This window comes from Syngnathus scovelli, chromosome 3 (assembly GCF_024217435.2).
Source record: "Syngnathus scovelli strain Florida chromosome 3, RoL_Ssco_1.2, whole genome shotgun sequence".
Taxonomy (NCBI): Eukaryota; Metazoa; Chordata; class Actinopteri; order Syngnathiformes; family Syngnathidae; genus Syngnathus; species Syngnathus scovelli.
In genome coordinates, this window is record NC_090849.1 from 10229387 (window position 1) to 10249386 (window position 20000).

Genomic DNA, 20000 nt, shown 5'->3' on the forward strand with positions numbered 1-20000 from the left:
TAGACTTTGCATCAAGTAGTTTGGACATTGTTTGGTTAGTAAACACATTAAAAAAGACAATATCCTGGACCTTTCCATGCTTGTGAGAACATATATAAGAGGAAAAAAACATTGACAAAACAAATAAAACTGAATAACTCTTCCCAGATTTTCATTGAGAGCCATCCTTTCAAGCTGTACCTGTTCTCACCCCCTCGATTACAGACTTGGACCGCCTTCCCAAAATTAGTCCAAAGATTTCAATTTTGTACTCTGTGTCCTCGTTGAGGTCCGTCACTTCTGTGCTTCTCTCTTCGCCACTCAACACCAGCTCTTGGGGTTGGTCAGGGCTCTCAGCTTGGCTCACCATTATGACAAAGGTGTCGAAGGTATCGTCATCTGCTGTCCACACCAATCTAAAGCTCTCAGGAGTGATGTCGGACAGTAGGAGAGCCTGCACCTGTGGTTCAGTCTCTGAGTGACAAGGGAAGGTCAGATTTGCTCTTCTGTTAAACTCGAGAATGCTTTTACGTAATAGGAACACCGTTATGAAATGAAATCGATCTGAAATGGAAATTCAGCAACATGAAGCCTGAGTTTTGAAATACTGTCTCTCTACAAAGTTCAGTAGACCACAGATTTGACTAACTTCACACAAAAGTCCCTAATCCTGTATATTAGGTCGAATCACAACAAAAGTAATATTTTGAATGCTACTTAAATTCATTATTTGGTACCTGCTAGGCTAACACACCTTTAAAACTGCTGGGTTAAAAAACTGGACCAACCCAGGAAGTTGGTGCAATTTGATCAAACTTTGTGTTGTTTTGCAAAAAAAAAAAAATTCGGAGTGTTTTGGGCAAAATAAATTTGTTGAGTTGTTTGTAACCCAGTATTTTTAAGGGCGTACTTCATAAATTCTTTATCTGGCTATGTATTAAAAACTTTTGTGTAAGTGCAAAAAGATCATCATCAAAACCTTAAATATTGCAATTAAAAAGTTGTTTTCCACCTCAACCTATTGATTTATTTGACTGACAAGTTTGCATACAAAATGAATTTGAAGTGTTAGTTTAAGAAGAACAATCAGAAAATAAATCTATCCCATCTGTAATTTTAGAGAAGTCATAACTGGGTTAAAAGCCATGTTTTGTTCAATTTAACTTGGTCCGGGTGCTTGGGAATCGAATCCATTCTGCTTAATGCTGAGTTTAAAACTTGGGACAGCACATCTTAGAAACTCCTCCAGGATAAGTCACAGCGTACTGAAAGCAAATGACCGAGATCCAAGTAAATGCAAAGTTGAAAGGAGTTTTGTCAAACAATATGAAATGACTCCTTCTTGTGACTGGTTTCAAGTTTGTCCAAGTCATTTAGAATCTCCAAAATTTCATGACAGAATAGACAATGTTTGACAATAATATTTGTACGAGTGGAAAAGTTCATCCCACTACCTCTCATTTCACAAATGCGTGTATGGGTTGTTGAAAAGCTGTTTGACCGGCAGCCATTTTTAGCAGCCTATAGTAAGACAACAGTAAACCCACAACCTAATTAGCCAGAGAAACATCCGGTAGCATTTATGGATCCAAGGACACATGGATCAGACGGAGCTTTTAAAGCAGTCTGGAAAAGAAAAAGGCATATTAAGGCTAAGAAAAACCTAGAATAAATCCTAGTGCCACTGCTCATTAAAACACCACCAAATGTGAGTGTTGTAAGGGTTCACCTCAAGCTCCTTTTCCTTACGAGGAAAAAAATACACAAGGCATTTGTTGTGAGAAGAAGCACAGGAAATGAGAAACAGAACAGACAAATCAACAAGGAGCTGTCACTCCTCATTAGCCAGCATCGGCAGCTTTAACTGGTCAGTGCAACAGAAGGAGGGTCACCTCCATCAGCTTACAAGCGCTAGCTTGCTACTGATTTCACCCTCTCCACCGTACCACTGCTCCTTCCACTGTGTCTTTATGCACACCCCCACGTCTTGGGGGAACAGAATCGCCACTCACAAAAGCGAGTTTGTCATTTGGATGAGGTCATGGAGCTTCGCCTGCGGTAACATTGTGTTCTGCAAGCAGAAACTATGTACCAGTTACACCTGACAACTTTACTACTAGTTTGTGGTGACAAAAATCCAGAGAGATTCAAGGTAATTTGGCATGCTGTCCACATCTGTTTGTGGTAACATTGTTACATAAAACTATTTGGCTAATCAAAGTTTCCGTGCTTAATGTTTTTCAGTTGGAGGACTTAATCTCCCTTGTAATGTCTTTCTCCACTTGACTAGTGTTGACTACTGTGCACGACATAATTAAGTTAGTCAGTGCCTGCATTCACTACTTGGAATGCTTAATGCTCTTGAAAAAAGATGGTTTGATCAACCATTAACATGGTGACAATAGACTGTGTTGAGTGTATGCCATATTCTGTGTGGCCTCAGAAGCCCCTGGCAAAGGCAAGGGCAATGGCAGCCTGAGAATGAAGCACGGCCCAGTCTTTGGGGGACTTGGGATGCATACAGACGAGAAGTCTCATACAAAGCTTCGGGTTTTTTATTTAATTCCTGTCAGTTCTCCCATTTTTTTCCTCACTTGACTGATTAGTCTTTAAAAGGTTAAATGATGCTTCATGCTGGAATGAGACACTCATAAAACTGTGAATAAAGCGAGGATTGATTCAGTTTTACGATGTTGCCAATTGGCCTACAAGAATCTTATTGTTTGTCGGGGGTATTGTTATAGAGTAGTGTGTAATATTTGAAAATGTTCTCTTGATTCAACTCAAGTCAGGTGTATTTACATAGCCCTTAATCACAGAAACGTGAGCCACCACACATGTCATGCAGACCTCAGAATCTGTCTGCCTCCACTTTGATCAAATACATCACAAATGTGTTACATCACCTGCCTCAAAACTTAGACCTGCTTTTAGATAATCTAGAAATGATTGTACTTTCTACTACCAATTTGTTGGATGGATCACGGCATGTAAAAAAAAAAAACAAAAAAAAAACAAAAACTCATCTCCCATCCACTGGAATGCCCAGCATGTTGCAGCACGGTCTGACAAAATCCCAAACAGAGGAAATAGGGCCAAAATGCAAGCACGGAAATCAAAATGTGCCAGTTTTTACGCTAATTCCTCTTTATAAAACTGGGAGCAAACACAACACAGACCTATCTCAATATTGCCACAACTCTCAAAAATATTGGAAAAGCTTTTTAACAGTGCAATGGATGGATTTTTGGAAAAACATAAATTATTTGCAGAGAACCAATATGGTTTTAGAGTAAACAGATCAACAGCACAGGTATTAATGGAATCAATCGAGTAAATCACAGATGCAATAGATAAACAACATGCAATGGGAGTTGTCATTGACCTCAAAAAAGCTTTTGACACAATTAATCATAATATACTATTCAATAAATTAGAAAAATATGGGATAAGGGGAATTGCATTAGACTGGATAAAGGATTATCTGCGAGAACGGCGACAGTATGTAAAGTTGGGTAATCACTGCTCTGGATATTTGGACATAGCTTGTGGTGTTCCACAAGGGTCAGGTTTAGGCCCTAAATTATTTATTTTGTATATAAATGACATGTGCAAAGTCTCTAAAGAACTAAAACTCATCAATTTTGCAGATGACACAAATATCTTTTGTTCAGGTGATAACATCCAACAAGTGGAATCAGTGTTGGATGAGGAAATGAAAAAAATGAAAATGTGTTTCGACTGGAACAAATTATCATTAAATGTAAGTAAGACCAAGTTTATGGTATTTGGCAAAGCGAACATAAAGAAATAGATGGGACTGAAATTGAAAGAGTGCAGGAAAACAAATTTCTTGGGGTTATAAGAGATGACAGGCTGAGTTGGAAGCCACACATCAAAAACGTAAAGTCTAAAATTTCAAGAAGCATGGCAGTCATATACAAAGCGAAAGAATTACTGGATTATCATTCACTTCGTACACTTTATTGTTCTCTTGTCTTGCCCTATTTGCATTACTGTGCTGAGGTTTGGGGGAATACTTATAAAACTTCACTACAGCCACTTATCATTCTGCAGAAAAGAGCCATAAGGACTATTCATAAAGTCAACTACTTGGAACACACAAATCCACTTTTCATACAATCCAAACTATTGAAATTCACTGACATAGTATCTTATCAAACAGCAATCATCATGTATAGGGCAAAAGCAAAACAACTACCAGAAAATATCCAAAACTTATTTAGGAATTGGGAGGGAGGTTATAAGTTAAGGGGGAATCACAACTTCAAAATCTTAAACATAAGAACAACCTTAAAAAGTTTCTGTATCACTATAACCGGGGTCAAACTATGGAACAATCTAAGTGAGGAACTCAAGCAAAGTCCAAATATCCACCAGTTTAAAAGAATGTACAAAAATATGTTGTTTAGCAGGTACAAAGGCTAAAAGTGCCAAAGAGCTACACACAAGTTAAATTGAAACAGAAAAATAAGTGTGAAAGTGTATCTACTTGTGTTCTGTTGTAGAATTACAGTATATGTTGAATCATTGGTTTAATGGATAAAGTGAGAAAGGGGTAGGAATCTAAAAAGCTATGCTTCTTCCTACTCCTTTTCGAGCATTCTTTATTGATTTATTTACTTATGTATTATTATTATTATTCATTTATGTATTTTTTTGTTCGTTGGTTTATATTTTTGTTTGTTGTATGGACTTACATGTGGCACTTTAGTGTGATTTGTTTTGTTTTTTCTTTTTGGTTTTGGATGTTTGAAATCAATCAATCAATCAATCAATCAATCAATCAATCAATCAATCAATCAATCAATCAATCAATCAATCAATCAATCAATCAATCAATCAATCAATCAATCAATCAATCAATCAATTTAGCATTAGTCCCAAGCGGCTTGCTAATCGCGATGAGCCAGGTAAGACGCATAGCCATCCAAAGTCATCTCGGTCTACTGGCCCTTGCACTTTGGTCATAGGTGACTCCATTACCCGAAACATTACGCTTAAAAATCCAGCCACGGTAATGTGTGTTCCTGGGGGCAGAGCACCCGACATAGAAGCTAATCTTAGAGAGCTGACTCGCAATAGGCCTAGTCAACAGCGTAGTTCCACCAACACTAGCTACTCGGACATAGTGATACAGGTCGGCTCCAATGATGTTAGGATGAGACAATCAGAGATCACAAAGAAAAACATAGCGAGGACTTGTGATCTTGCCAGAAAGATGAGTCGGCATCGAGTATTTGTCTCTGGCCCCCTGCCTGGGAGAGGGACTGATGAGAGGTTTAGTAGATTAGTCTCCCTTAATCGATGGATGGCTGGGTTCTGTAAAAAGCAGGGACTGTATTTTATAGATAATTGGTCCTCCTTCTGGGGCCGCCCCGACCTGCTGAGGAAGGACGGCCTTCACCCTAACCGTGAAGGCGCCTTCACTCTTTCTAGGAATATAGATTACTGTCTGAGCCACTCATGACAGGTCACTTTAGAGCAGGCCAGGGCACAGGTGATTAGACCACCTGTGAGGATGGGTTTGGAGTCTGTTAAGTTAAAGTTAACTAGCGCTAGGCTAGACTTTCAGCATACACATAGCTCCTCGTGTAGACTAGAGCACGACAGTTTGAATAGTGCTACAGTACACATAAACACACTTTCTACTGGGGTAGTAGACAAATCCAATCACTCTGCCCCGACCGGTCTTGCTGATGAAACGGTGCCTGTTTTAGATAACTTCACGTGTAACAAATATTCACCATCAAATTCCCACGGTCGTTTCATCCCACCGCGCTAATAAACTTTTGAGAGGTGATGTCAGGCCTAGAGAACACAATCTTACTCGCATCCCGTTTAAAAATCCTTCGATAGATACGCACCCTGATCGACCGATTACACTTAAACTCGGTTTTATGAATATTAGATCGCTTCATACGAAAGCACTTCTCGTTCATGACCTTATCACGGAACATAATCTAAACGTTTTCGGTCTTTGCGAGAGCTGGTTAAAGCCTAATGAACTGCTGCCGCTTAACGAGGCCTCGCCTCCAAATTTTGTGAGCTCGCATGTGGCGCGTCCTCGAAAAAAGGGTGGGGGTGTTGCCCTCATCTCAAATTCTGAGCTTAGATTTAGGCCTCGCTCAATTCACGTATTTAAAACATTTGAAGTTCTCATTGTGCAATCCACTGCTTTACCGTCATTCTATCTTGCTATTATTTACCGTCCACCCGGGGCTTACTCTGGCTTCCTGGATGAATTTTCTGAATTTGTGGCTGATCTAGCGACAAATGCAGATAATATAGTTATCATGGGTGATTTCAACATCCACATGAATTCACCGTCAGAACCACTGACTTCGGCATTTCAGACTTCAATCGATATGTTTGGTTTTACGCAAGCCGTACAGGCAGCAATGCATAAGAATGGAAATACCTTAGATCTGGTATTATCCCGGGGACTAGCAACCTCAAATATAGCAGTACTGCCAGACACTACTGTTTTGTCTGATCATTTCTTAATAAAATTTGAAATTTTAGTTCCTTGTCAAAGGCAAGAGAGCAATCAGAATTATAGCAGCCGTAATTTTAACAACATGACTGCAACTGTGCTATCTGAGTTACTGTCGCCGGCAACCGCCATGTTTCCCGCATAAAGCGGCTCTATTGATAATCTTACAAATGAATTCAATGCGACATTATTAAAATGATGCTTTGAGAATAATTGTCAATTTTTGTCTATGTGAAGCCCTTTGAGACTGTTTGTGATTTAGGGCTATTCAAATAAACTTGACTTGACTTGACTTGACTTGATTAATCATGTTTTTGATTACTAAATTGGACTACATACTTATATCCTCCAAGGAAGTAATGAAGTGTGTAGTATATACGTCTAACTTTTCTGGAATGGAGCATTAGTTCCGTAACTATGTCTGGGTGTTGTTGGTGAATTTGAGTTAGTCACACTGGCGTCTGGCATGAAGTCTGGCAGTGGGTGATGGGTTAGTCTGTGTTTCGTAATGTGCTTTTCTAACAATTTAAATGTTTGTGCTAACAAATAAAAGGGAACAAAACATGCTTTTCTAGATTTCAATGCAGATTTTCAACCAAAGAATTTCAGTCACATGGCAACTACCAATTATTTCACCTTTTATAAAATAAACATTCTACAAACTTAGGTCCAGGGTAATTTTGAGGCTGTAGTTTATAGTTTTTAAAAGGAAAGGAAAAGGAGAAAATAACAGTTTTTTTTTTTAAAAACCTCCTCGGGAGAGAACTGAAGTCGGTGCTGAACAGAGCAGAAATCCACGAAGACAACAAGATAATCACTCTCATAGTGTGAAGCAGCAAGAGAGAACTCAAGCAAAGGAAAGAGTTAGGCCACAGCATTGACGGTGCTTATACCTGTGATGGTGTCTGCAAAGACAGGATCTAACAGCTGGCCCCTGTACACCCCGTACAGATTGGCCCTGTACCAGGTGATGGGACTGAGGCCAGAGATGACAATGCTGCGAGCATCGGCGGGCACAGTGTGATTTTGCCACTCAGCGCCTGTCTCTGCATCAGTGATCTCGATCAGAAATGCTTCAAAGGCCCCTTCGTCTGCGGACCAGGACAGGAGGAAGCTGTCCCATGACACATCGCTGACACTGACATGTGTCACCATGGGCTTCTCGTCCGCTGGGTGATGAAAAACATATCAATATGGAGTTACAGGGTGGTGACATAGAAAGAATGGAGAGTCCGCCATGTTTTTTTAAATGACCTTGTGGAACACCCCCCATCAGTGGCAGCAAAAATGTTGACACTAATGGTGCTGTATTTCAGTCATTTCATTTTGCTGTCTCAAAGGAAAATGCTGCTTTCACTTGACTGACATATTCTGCAATTTTCACTACAAAAGAACAGACCTCAACAAAGCGTCTCATTATTGATGGCTGCCTATAGCCATAACATCCATATTACCATATGAGAGAGAAGACTTTAAAATTAAAAGCAACAGTGAGACATGCAATGCAGCTTGTGTGCATTAATGACCACAAATGATCCATTAACATTTGAAGGTGGAGCCTTCTAGCCCTGCCAGAACGGTAGAAAGTACACTGTCCACTTCAAATAGAAGTGCGGAAGCCATGCGGAACAATGTGCAGCAGCCTGTAATCCGAGACCATTATGAGCACATTCAGAGAATAGATTAGAATGATATAGAGGGTGCAGAAAAACATCACAACTCGCAATGTCCCCAACACTGCCAAGTTTATGGAGAGCAGATGTCCTGAGAGACAGTGGCTATGTTTTTAGGACGCATTCATTTGGATTAAAAGCCTAATCAGAATAAAAAGGCGTAATGACAAAAGTAAATAAATGAATAAATATATCTGACCTCTCGGGCACTCCGGTTTCCTCCTACATCCCAAAAACATGCTTGGTAGGCCGATTGAGCACTCCAAACTGCCCTTAGGTGTGAGTGCGAGTGTGGATGGTTGTTCGCAATTGGCTGGCAATCGGTTCAGGGTGTCCCCCGCTTACTGCCCGATGACTGCTGGGATAGACTTCAGCACGCCCGCGACCCCCGTGGGGACAAGCGGTACCGAAAATGGATGGATGGATATCAATGTCACTTGAAGAAGCGGGTGGGGCTGGCGCATTCGCTCTGGGCTTGCCTTATTTTTTTCTTCTTTGCTTTGCACATGCGGCTCTGGAGCCATGGGTTGCAGACCTCATTTTCAAAACATGCAATATAGGTAGATTATTAGGAGACATCATACCACAAAGACAAAGTGCAGGCCACCAATAAAGTCAACAAAGAAAAGGAACATGGCACGTCAGACAGAGGTCAACAATGGACCTGCTGCGACAACGAGTGCATTAAAGTACTTATGGAAAATCGTCAAGGGGAAATCGCACAAGGCATGCAACGGCACGTTGTGACAAATTTGGTGTGAGCCTTATGACGGTGGTCTGTTTCTCCATTTATCATTCAAGTATTATATTCACATAAAACATTTGCATCTGCCTCTCAGTAGATCCCTTCAAACACTATTAAATTAAATTATTGTAATCGTCACTAAGGCAGTAAGTAGATCACTGAACCGTCCATCCAAACCTTGTCATATCCACTGCTCCACATTTCTCCAATTCCTCCTGTAAAACGAGTCCAATCTACGTTCATGTCTGGAGACGATAAAGGCTCAGCTCAGATCAACGCAGGCTGTGGATTAGAAGGCTGCTGATTTCAGAGACAATGTTTTAACAGGAGTCCCAGCATGTGGCCTTTTATCTGACAGAACCAGAGTTCATCGTGGTCAAATCGCACAAAACCAGAGGGGAGCAAGGCTCACGTCAACAATTACCACATGAATGAACATTATTCAATGGCCCTCCCCACACCACCACTGCTATCACCCTGCCCATTATAATTAAAGTGCAGTCTAGAAATACACAATGAGCCGTTATTTATAGATCTTTTTCTTTTCCCACGTATTTTGATTTTTGTCCACAGATGTTGAAACTTATTGCATAAGGTGATTTGACAATTGTGTGTAAGTGTGCCACGATTATTTTGTTTTGTTTTTAGGATGAGGAAAAATTAATACTACACAGTAATGGCAAATGTATTCCCACATACTATGTATGAGCTCCAGTCGAAGAAATAGGCGGTATTACTTCAGGCAAACAATTAATTCCAACAAATAACTTATTTTTGCATTATTATGAGAGTCACATAAGAACAAGTGATGGGACTAGATTTTTTTTTTTTTTTACCTCTTCCTACTCCCTTTTGAACATGTAAACTGTGCTTTGTTCTTCACCAACCAACCAACCAACCAACCAACCAACCAACCAACCAACCAACCAACCAACCAACCAACCAACCAACCAACCAACCAACCAACCAACCAACCAAACAAACAAACAAACAAACAAACAAACAAACAAACAAACAAACAAACAAACAAACAAACAAACAAACAAACAAACTATTTATTGCCTCTGTTTGATGGGCAGCAATACTTACATGAACCAGTGGTATTTCTGAACCACTATTATTCTTTTAAAATGTACGACCATTACTATAGGATGCTTGGCTGTACTTGTTTGCGCATGCAGTATTAGATCGTGTGGTCATCAGTGGTCTGCAAGTGACTCGGTTCCTGGTTAGGGGATGGTTAGAGAATGGGAAAAAAAATCTATTTAAAGTTGCTGGAAAGTCTGGTAGCATAAGAAAAGCCATTGTTTGACTGTTTTTGGGTTGCATTGTTGTTGTTCCCTGCCCTTCTCTATCAGCAGCACCGTCTCCACAGAGACTGAAAAGGCGTGACAGAATATTGAATGAGATAGCCAAGAAAGTGGTAAAGCTCATTCAAAATGCAGATGCTGTTGTCACGGGACCATGTTGACAAGAGCAACCCCCGTCACCATTATTGCAAAATGGGAAAATCTGTGTTACAGACCTTAAAATGTATTGCTGGAATCATGCATTTTTGTCATTTTGGTAAGATTTCAATGAAAAAGAAAAGTAACAGAAAAAAGTAACATGGTTAAAGAGATCAAGAAACCTTCAGATATGTAACCAAATTGAAAAGGTTAGGCAGAAGCTTATGTTCAATTGATAATTGAATAAACGAATAAAAACTGTTCCAATATTTTAAAAAGATGAATGGTAATTGCAATACTAGCAATACTTCTATTTTTTAAAAGTGAAGACAAGTTGTAATTTTAATATTGACACGTGAAGTCGATGCACAATTTGTCTCCGTGGGCCACATAAAATGATGTGGCGAGCCGTATCTTGCCCCTGGGCCATGAGTTTGATACCAATGCCATATCTCTTTGTCCAGTAAGGAGCTATGTTACATTATCCGTCAAAAAGACTGCTAATGATTCATATTCACCGACCTGTAGGTGCAGAGATGGTAGAAGGTGCACTGGTCTTGCGTCCCCTCTCTGCAGTGATGCTGATGGTATAGAGCATGCCTGGTGCCAAGCCTCTCAAGGTGTGGGACTCAGAGCCTCCTGGGACCACTTCCTCTGCTCTTTGACCATCAGCGGAAACATAAACAAGTCGGTAGGAGTCTATCTTGGCCAGGGGGCGCCTCCATTCCAACACCATTGTTGTTTCTGTCACCTCAGCAACAGTTAGGTCCTTTGGTGCATCCAGAGCTGAAACATACAGGACACTAGTTTGTAAATTGCGATTTGACGCCAGGGCCTTTTTGAGCTGATGCAAGGCGAGGGAGACAGTGGATTGTCACCCTCGTCATCAGTCAAAGGGGAGGTGTTTGGCCCTACAAAGCAAAATAAAATGAGGGTTATTGTAAGGAAACAATGTTTTGCCCTTGTAGAAGTGATTTACAATAATTAATTTGTTCATCATGAGAATGAGCAACCGGGTTTTCAATAATAATGTTTTTTTTCATTTGTTTTTGTTACAAATGGTTTAGTGACGTCCTACAAAAGAATGATTCTGTTAGCTTCTTCTCCCTCCCTTAGTCTTTTCACTAAATTATACCCAATGATGACAGTAACTGCATACACAGAGAATGGAAGTTAATCTGCTAGCCTGATACAGGACAGAGTGTGCGAATCAATAAATGTCACCACTAAAGGGCCTAAATTTATTGCAAAGATTTGAACGGAATTTTGTTAACTGTGATAATCATTGAGACTTTTCTGTAATTAGCATACAGTATATACATTTGATTTGATGGAATCCTGACAAACAAAATGGATGAATTAGCAAAAATGAACAAAACAAACTGAACTTCAGAAGATATCAAGACTCCCACAAGACTGGGAAAATATAACATTTTTGGACAAACATACTACTGTAGTGTAACTGCTGAATGATGGACATTACTGACAATTACAGACATTGTTAAAGTTAACATTAATTGTCTTATAGTAGTAAGTGAAATCTTCATACCGGTCACAGCATTGGTGGTCGTGGGCAGACTCTCTCGTTCCCCTTTCACTGCTGTCACTCCCATTCCATACTCTGTGCCGGGTCTCAGACCTAGGTAACCATGCAAAACAAACAAAATCAACCAACTGATATGGTTGTTTGCCCAAATTCCTCTATCTTCCCTGAGCTGAATGGCTGGGAGTCTGTCTCGTCAAGTGGCCAGCTGTTTCTGCTAATGGCTTCGGTGGCCATGGCAAACACAAAAACACTTTCATGTGGCATGATAGCACAATAGGTTGCAGCCAAATTGCATTTCATGGTAAGCTTGAGCTCCTTGTGGAACACGGCTGGTGTGTTTGCATTGATGGATCTATAGGGCCCTTGTCGTGCAGCAGAAACACTACTCCCAATGATACTGCTGGCTTTGGAAAGCCTTTGGTTTCCACAATTAAGCCCTCTCTCGGCCTGATCGCCTTTAATTCCTTTATTAACTCCCACAGAGGTCATCACACACAGAGTTCTGCAGCATGAAATTACACCTAATACCCAGGAAACTCATTATCAATAAAATCACGAGCGTGAAGGCAATTACAGATAATAACTGTGTGAAAGCACTACTGAGGTGTGCGGTGAAGAGGGGGACGTCTGCTGAATGGACACTATGCTTTATTTCCATGAGATGGGCCTCCCAAGGACAAAGAATTGTGCCAGACAAAGACACCATTTGACAAAGTTTTTCCCCTCTTTTATTGTGTCTAATCAACAAACTACGACAAAATAAAAAAATAAAAAAAATAAAACCAAAGCTCAAAGCGCTGCTTTATAATGTCAACAGCATTGATAGATGAAAACATGCCCATGTCTCTTGCTTGAGAAAAAGACAAATAAGCAGCATAGTGATTCAATTTAAACAGTGAATGCCAAACCCCCTGGGTGGTTTTCTCATAAGGCAGCCTTATTGTAAACGGGCAAACATTTCGCAATCCAAAACAAAGGAAAGCTATTGCAGAAATCAGCTGGCAGAACATAACACTGTCCAATTATTAAGACAGACTGCACGTCCAAATAATAAGAGAAAACACTTCATACTGTCAAAACTTGCTTTTCACTTACAGTGACGTAAGATGCAGACAGAGCAGTGACACAACTCAAAAATCATTTTTTGTGCCAGGAATAGAAAAACCTTGCATTCAGCGATGAAGCTAAAGTACCTTTCGTTTGGACACACTGGTCTAAGGTCTTAAAATATATTGAGTACTTTTGATATATAAAATGGAGATGGTAAATGAACAGATAAAAACAGGAAGCGTGCCTTCTGTACCCATTTGCGGCAATAATCATAAACGTCATTCAACATTTCCATCTCTGTTGTGAACTTCATACTCTTTGTGCTTAATTGATCTTAGAGACAAACCATGGATACCAATGTTATCATGCATCTTGAAACTGAATTTCAATATTTCTATTTTCATAGTAAACGGCTATTTGAGATGCTGGGCAGACTGCCCAACTTGCCAATGTGCAATATATCTTTCTACTGGATGGTACAATTATTAGTTACTGGGTGGACTGTGGAGGTAGAAGGAGTGTGCATACCAATTAGCTTAGCCTGTGTTGTGTCTTGGAGTCCGGCAGGAAAGAGTAGCTCTCTGTGCTCGCCTCCAGACAGAGGACCGTACTTAATGCGGTAGTTGTCCACCTGAGCGTGGCTGTTTTTCCACTCAAGAGTGATGCTTTCATCAGTCAGCTCCAGCTTCTGAAGGTCCCTTGGGGCATCCAAGTCTAACACACACAGAGAAGTTGATTTCATACTGATGCTAAGTTCTGACAAGTTGTTTCCATTAGAGTGAGAGCAGCCCACCACAGGAAATGCGTATTCATCATTATTCTAAACTTGGTGGGGTATGTGGCCCTTTGAAAACCAAACATGGGAACACCTCTGTACTGTAGCAGAAAAAAAATCTAAATAATAATGTTTTACTAGTTGTCCACAACCCACCCAAAATGGATACACGACACTTTAGTGTTCCGACCCATCGATTAAGAATTACTGGTTTAGAATACAGTGGAGGAAAGAAGATACATTTCCACATCTGAAAATGTTCTTACCATGTGTATTTCTTACCTGTGAGGAATGAGTCATAAACAGGGACACTGGACCGTTCTCCACTCCGGGCTGTCAAAGACACCTCATACTGGGTGTCTGGGATGAGGCCCCCAAAGTGGTATTGGGTGTCTGTGGAGGAAAGCTCAACCACACTGTGATCAGCAGGGCTGGCACCAGGCCCAAAGGAGACGCTGATCCCATCCACATGGGCCACAGGTTGGACCCACGTCACCAGCGCTGTTGTGTCCGTCACATCCCGTATGTTCACCTGGCTCGGGGCGTCAATTCCTGGAGGAGTAAACCACACATAACTCAATGTTGTTGCCTTGTTTCAAAACACGGTGAGATTACAACACTTAAGAACCAAGTAATTAACTTTTCCATTTCCTAGGGGTATGCAGTTTTAATACAAAGCCACGTCAAGTGTAAAAACACAAAAACAAACAAAAAAAAAACATTGCACAGACCAATGAAACAGACTCCATGGAAACGAGACTAATTAAACTCTGTTAACAACACTTGTTTTTGTAATGTGCAAGATCACAAACTTGCAGTGGTGGACTGTAAGTAACAAAGTCATTTTTCTTGAGGAAGTACGACCAGTCCCATATACTGTCACCCCAAAGTCATCTGTTATATCTCTAGTAGAACTGCGACCCAAATGAGGTTAAGCTGGCATATGGGAAATGAATGGCTGATGTTTGTAACAATTTTACAATTTACTGGAGTGCATTTTGTTTTGGAAATGTTGTACTTTGACTCTACTACCTTAGAAAAGCAAACATACCTTTGATTCTATAATATCGCTAAAAATTACTAGTGACTTAGGTTTAAAAAAAAAAACTCAGTTTCCATTTCTTGTGTTCAAGCAGTGTTGCTGTATCTGCCCCTTACACATCAGCTACTCAGTTTGCTTGCAGGTAAAATCCAAGTCATAGTGGAAAGGTGATGTGCAGCATCTGTGCGCTGCAAGTCAGGGACTTGGCAGGCATTGAAGACTAAGCTGCCTCTCCTCTTTCGTATCATCCATGGCTATACCTGAACTGTATGAGCTCACAGCGCTATAGAATGATTCATATCATTTTAAATCTGTTTACCACACCCATTTTTGTTCATGGCCTTCAAGGACTTACGGAATCAGGAAGACGTGATGGATTTCCTTTTTTTTTTTTTTTCCCAGTCGTTAAAACGAGCAGAATACCTGAGTCAAGCGCTTGCTAATGCATCTGGAAAGAATAGCTTAGTAAGTTTTAAGTGCTTTTTATTGTCTCTCGTGTATACAACTTAATACGTCGCACATCTGCTTGATGAATCCAGTTACAGTTCTTGAAATGATAGTCAACCCCCAAATTGTCTTCACAATAATATGTTGTATGTGGACCCAGTAGTCTAAACGCAAGACTCTGATTAATGCTTTTTTTGTGGAATATGAATTGAACAGGCAAAATCTCCCTCTTTTTATCCATCTCCAGGAAAGCCATTTTGCCACTTGCTGTCGACTGAAAATGACTTCACAGTTGCCAGGTCTCAGGTCACAACCAGTCACGCCTCAGTTTCAGAAAACTGGTGATCCGTGATTAGTTGTGATGGATTTTGCCTGTTCAATACATATTCTACAAACAAAACGTTAATCAGACCACTGTGTTTCCACTCGCTGGGCTACACAGAACATTTTATTACAAAGAAAACTTTGGGGTTGGCTTCCCTTTTAAGGCATACTTACTGATTGCATAGTGACGTCACACTGTGCACGAGCTCCGGTCACTCTCGTATGTGGCAGTACGCCGCTTTCTCCCAATAGTTGCGACAATTAAAGTCATAAAACTCAATATTATAGCTGACGGATCACATTATGTTGAACGAGTCCGCCCTGCTCAGATGGCGCTTTGTGCATTCAGGTATGATGTATTTTATTGTACTTTTTTTACATTCTTGAAGGAACCAGGTCTTCTCCACCTAAACCAGCTGTATTTTTTTTTTTTTACACAGGAGCTAAACAAGTACAGGGAGCTACAGGTAATATGTCGAGGCAATAATTCATTTTTGATATAACTCAGGGTAGATAAGGAGGAGATTATGCATGTTTCAGTAAAAAGCACCTGCGTTAGACACATTTATCAGACACAAATTAAATACTTCACTACTTATTGCGGGGTAACTTGCGCGGGTTAAAACTATTACTACTATTTAATTCATTATTGCCATTTTGTGTGAGCAGTGACGAGAAAGTTTAATGATATTATTTCATGGGTAAGAGCTCTCTCTCTCTCTCTCTCTCTCTCTCTCTCTCTCTCTCTCTCTCTTTCTCTCTCTCGTACGCAGGCACGCACGCAGGCACGCACGCACGCAGGCACGCACGCACGCACGCAGGCACGCACGCAGGCACGCACGCAGGCACGCACACAGGCACGCACACACAGATTTAAAAAACAATCAAAACACCTTTGTATAAGATTATTGTGTGGTAATTTGGTTCACAGCACACACCAATTGTCTCTTCCACTGGATAAGGATTCCTCCATACAGACCAGAGTATTGTGCATATTATTGCAATTTCAGAAATGCAAGCGCAGACACTCTTTTGTATTTATGAGGTCATTTAAACATTGTGCAGATCAAAGCTCCGTGAAGGACACTTTTTCATAAAGGCTAGAAATGATGTGTCAAACCCAGGCAACTTGAGGAAAGACATCCTGTGATAATCTACATTTGAACTGAGTACAAACTGTAAGTGTCTCATTGAGTGTTGCAAGACATTCAAGAGACAAGAGGGCCTGAACAACAAAAAAAAACGGAACCCGCTAATCTAATTTAGGCTTGACATATATGTAATCTGCGTGCATAAAATGGCATTGGACCTTTTTGAATTCGTCTTTGTACTACTCCAGAGATGCATTAGAAAATAAAATCAAAGCACACCTAGAAGTTAGAGAAGTTTTTTTTTTTATCTGGTCAGTGCATATTGCTGTCAAAATCTTTAAAAAAGGCCTTATCATTAACCACTCTAATGAAGACACAGTTGTTTATACTTAGCCTCTAACCAATGGAATTATTGAACTAATCAGACATGCTTGCACATGTCATGCATGTCAGTGTGAATCAATCAGATATACTGTATGAAGGATCCGAGTGATTTTGCCTCTAAAGGAGACAGGTTACACCTTTTTTCCTCATGGTTTAACACGTTTAAAAGTCCCCAGCTGTCTTGTCTGTGACATGCTTTCAACATTTTCCATTACACCAACGATCAATAATTATACACTCTTATTTGAGTCTTGCTAAACTCAGCCTGTTTTATGGAGGCAGTCCTGTTTCAAGCCAATAAAGGCACTGCTACCATTTGATTTAAAGTAATTTTGTTCGGAATACCAAACAAGACAATAATAAAGGTTGAAGATCAACGAAGTACTCGTCTTTATCAGGTTTTCCTCCTCTGTTAATATATTTTTGCTGGATGAATCTCCTGTGACCCAAAATATATATTGAGAAAAACTAAAATATTGTGACTAAAATATTAAAACAATAAAAATGATGTGCAATAGTAAACGCAAAACATTTATGTAGACTGTTAAATATCAAGCCCATTGTGTATACTACTGCTACTACTACTACTACTACTACTACTACGACTACTACGACTACTACTACTACTAGTACTACTACTATTGCTACTAATAATAATAGCTTGCAGCATGAATACATATGTACACTTACTTGTAACAACATTCTTTGAGGCAGGTGGTCCGCGCTTCTTGTTCTTCACTACCTCCAGTTTGACTTCGTACTCTTGGCCAGGGCCCAAGCCAGACTGCTCAAAGGTCGTGTCCGGTCGGCCGAGGGAGCTCAGAATCTCACCATCCTCCTCTTTCTGGGAGAACCAAATAAAACCACTGGACAGTGCTTTTCAGTTTCTCAGTGTGTTGTCAAAGCATGGCCTGAAACATTGCTTAAATTACAATGTATTGTCAATATAATAAATGTAGAAAGAAAAACATTGCAGCCCTACCTTTCCTCACAAAAGAAGCCTTACAACCCTCATAACATCATGACATTGTTTCATTGAATATATCCACAGACTGTTTGCTATTATGATTATGCCTACATGATGCCTGTTTTCCACTGAGCAGAACTCATACTGGCACATACAGTTCAGAGAACCATTTTTCCACATCAGTGACTGATTGGAAATCAATCGCAATCTAACTGCATGAAAGTCAGCATTGTGTAGCACTACACTTATGAGTGAGCGATGAGACATAGACCATCTTTTAATAGACTTTGAATTGGTTTTAGTGGCAGTGTTTTCAAATGTTTCTGAGCAATGGAAGCAAAACTTATTCAAAATGAAGATCATTTCAAAATTTTGCTTCTTTATACAATGGGTTGAACTACTGTAGTTTTGTATTGTAAATAGTCATTGCCAGCATTACTCACAGTGTTTCTGAAGATGAGATTCCATCCATCAAAGGGGATGTCCAGGGGGTCCCACTGTACCTCCACAGACGTCTCACGCACTGCTTTGAACTTCAGGCCCTCTGGCTCGGGAAGGTCTGGGATGTTTAGAAACAGTTAATTTACGATCTTTTTAATTGGCTTGAGACTGTTTTATAGTCACATATAAACTGGAACTCTCATACGTGTTGCCACCCTTGCGCTAACAGGAATGCTCCTCTGGTTGTTGAGAATAGCATAGACGCTGATCAGGTATTCAATGCCTGGTTCGAGCTCTCTAATCGTAGCCTTCTTCTGGTCACCGGGAACCCGCACATCCAGCTCCAGACCTCCGGGCGATGTGGGAACGTAGATGATGTAGTACTCTGTCACACGCATCTCATTCTCCCAAGACAGATCCACCGTCTCAGGTGTGACCTCTTCCACAGTTAGGTCCTTTGGAGGTGAAACTGAGGAAAACAGAAAGTACATGCCACGCTTAAAATGAGAACTATAAATAAACAAACATATAAATAAACTACATATTTTACACTAAACTTTGTGGAAGGTTTTGAATTGGACCAAGGAAAACATTCTTTATCAGAGAAACTCCCTGTAGCACGACAGCCGACAGGTGTATGGGCTGTTTGCAAGTCAATCACAGGGTGATAATGAATAGGGAAGGGAGTAGCAGCTAGTATATAAGTTTCAACACTCCCAATGGGCCTTGGGTGTGTTTTTATTTTTACCCTTTCTGTTGTATGGTAATTGTCAACCCCTAAAAAATAAAATGAGCATTATTGCTACGCAATTGGATGGGCACCAAATTGCATTTGATCGTTTTTTAATTCAACATGAACTATTATTTGTTTTTTGGTAACCCAAGGAATATTTTATTATTTCAATCATTACAGATTTTCATTCGTTCACAAGAATCATCATTGTAGTTTTTCCCCCAATAACAAGAATGGCCAGTCAAGCAGTTGAGATAGTGTCCAATCTACGTTTATGCATGATTGCATTTATTATGTTTAAGGTTATAATACTATTCAGATCTCAAATGAGAGTGCATTGCAAGCAGTTTAGTAAGTACAGCAAAATATGAAAGCCAAAGCAATGATCCAGTTATTATCCTTACCTGCAGAGCAGTCTTCACCAATGAAACCCTCATCGCAGAGGCACACTCCATTTTCACAGCGACCCTGGTTCTGGCAGTCCCCAGGGCAAGTTAGAAAGGAGCAGTCCAGCCCAGCGAAGCCTTCGTAGCATACGCAGATGCCGTCATTGCAATATCCTCGGTCCAGACAGTTTTTAGGACATGTCTTCTCACTGCAGTCCTCACCAGTGAAACCTTTGTGACAAACACACTGACCGTTCACACAGTGGCCACGGCCGAGACAGTCATCAGGGCAGGTCAGTTCACCACATCCTTTACCGGTGAAACCAGCAAAGCACACACACTTGCCATCCACACACTCCCCACGTCCCATGCAGTCTTTAGGACAGGTCTTGATGCTGCAGTCCTCGCCGGTGAACCCTTTATTGCACATGCACTGGCCGGTAACACAGCGC

The 20000-nt window shown here is 40.4% G+C and overlaps 1 protein-coding gene and 1 long non-coding RNA gene across 7 annotated transcripts in view; one reads left to right on the top strand and one right to left on the bottom strand.

The window, feature by feature from the left end:
- tncb (tenascin Cb) overlaps positions 1 to 20000 on the bottom strand; it is an 83404-nt gene that overhangs the window by 7865 nt on the left and 55539 nt on the right. For 4 of the 6 annotated variants that reach the window (XM_049764178.2, XM_049764177.2, XM_049764176.2 and 1 more), the window contains 9 exons: positions 19567 to 20000; positions 18635 to 18898; positions 18432 to 18547; positions 17712 to 17865; positions 14016 to 14285; positions 13487 to 13672; positions 11912 to 12001; positions 10885 to 11148; positions 7390 to 7665 (listed from right to left, as the gene is read on the bottom strand). The exon at positions 19567 to 20000 is cut by the window's right edge and continues 787 nt beyond it. In XM_049764178.2, the coding sequence (XP_049620135.1) occupies positions 7390 to 7665; positions 10885 to 11148; positions 11912 to 12001; positions 13487 to 13672; positions 14016 to 14285; positions 17712 to 17865; positions 18432 to 18547; positions 18635 to 18898; positions 19567 to 20000 (2054 nt within the window). Of the gene's footprint in view, positions 1 to 180; positions 454 to 7389; positions 7666 to 10884; positions 11149 to 11911; positions 12002 to 13486; positions 13673 to 14015; positions 14286 to 17711; positions 17866 to 18431; positions 18548 to 18634; positions 18899 to 19566 lie in introns of all 6 variants that reach the window. The other 2 variants (XM_068650179.1, XM_049764179.1) reach the window with 2 other exon arrangements.
- LOC125965771 (uncharacterized) lies at positions 15587 to 17857 on the top strand. The gene is made up of 3 exons (XR_007479957.2): positions 15587 to 15895; positions 15987 to 16013; positions 17736 to 17857. It is a non-coding gene; the product is annotated as an uncharacterized lncRNA (long non-coding RNA).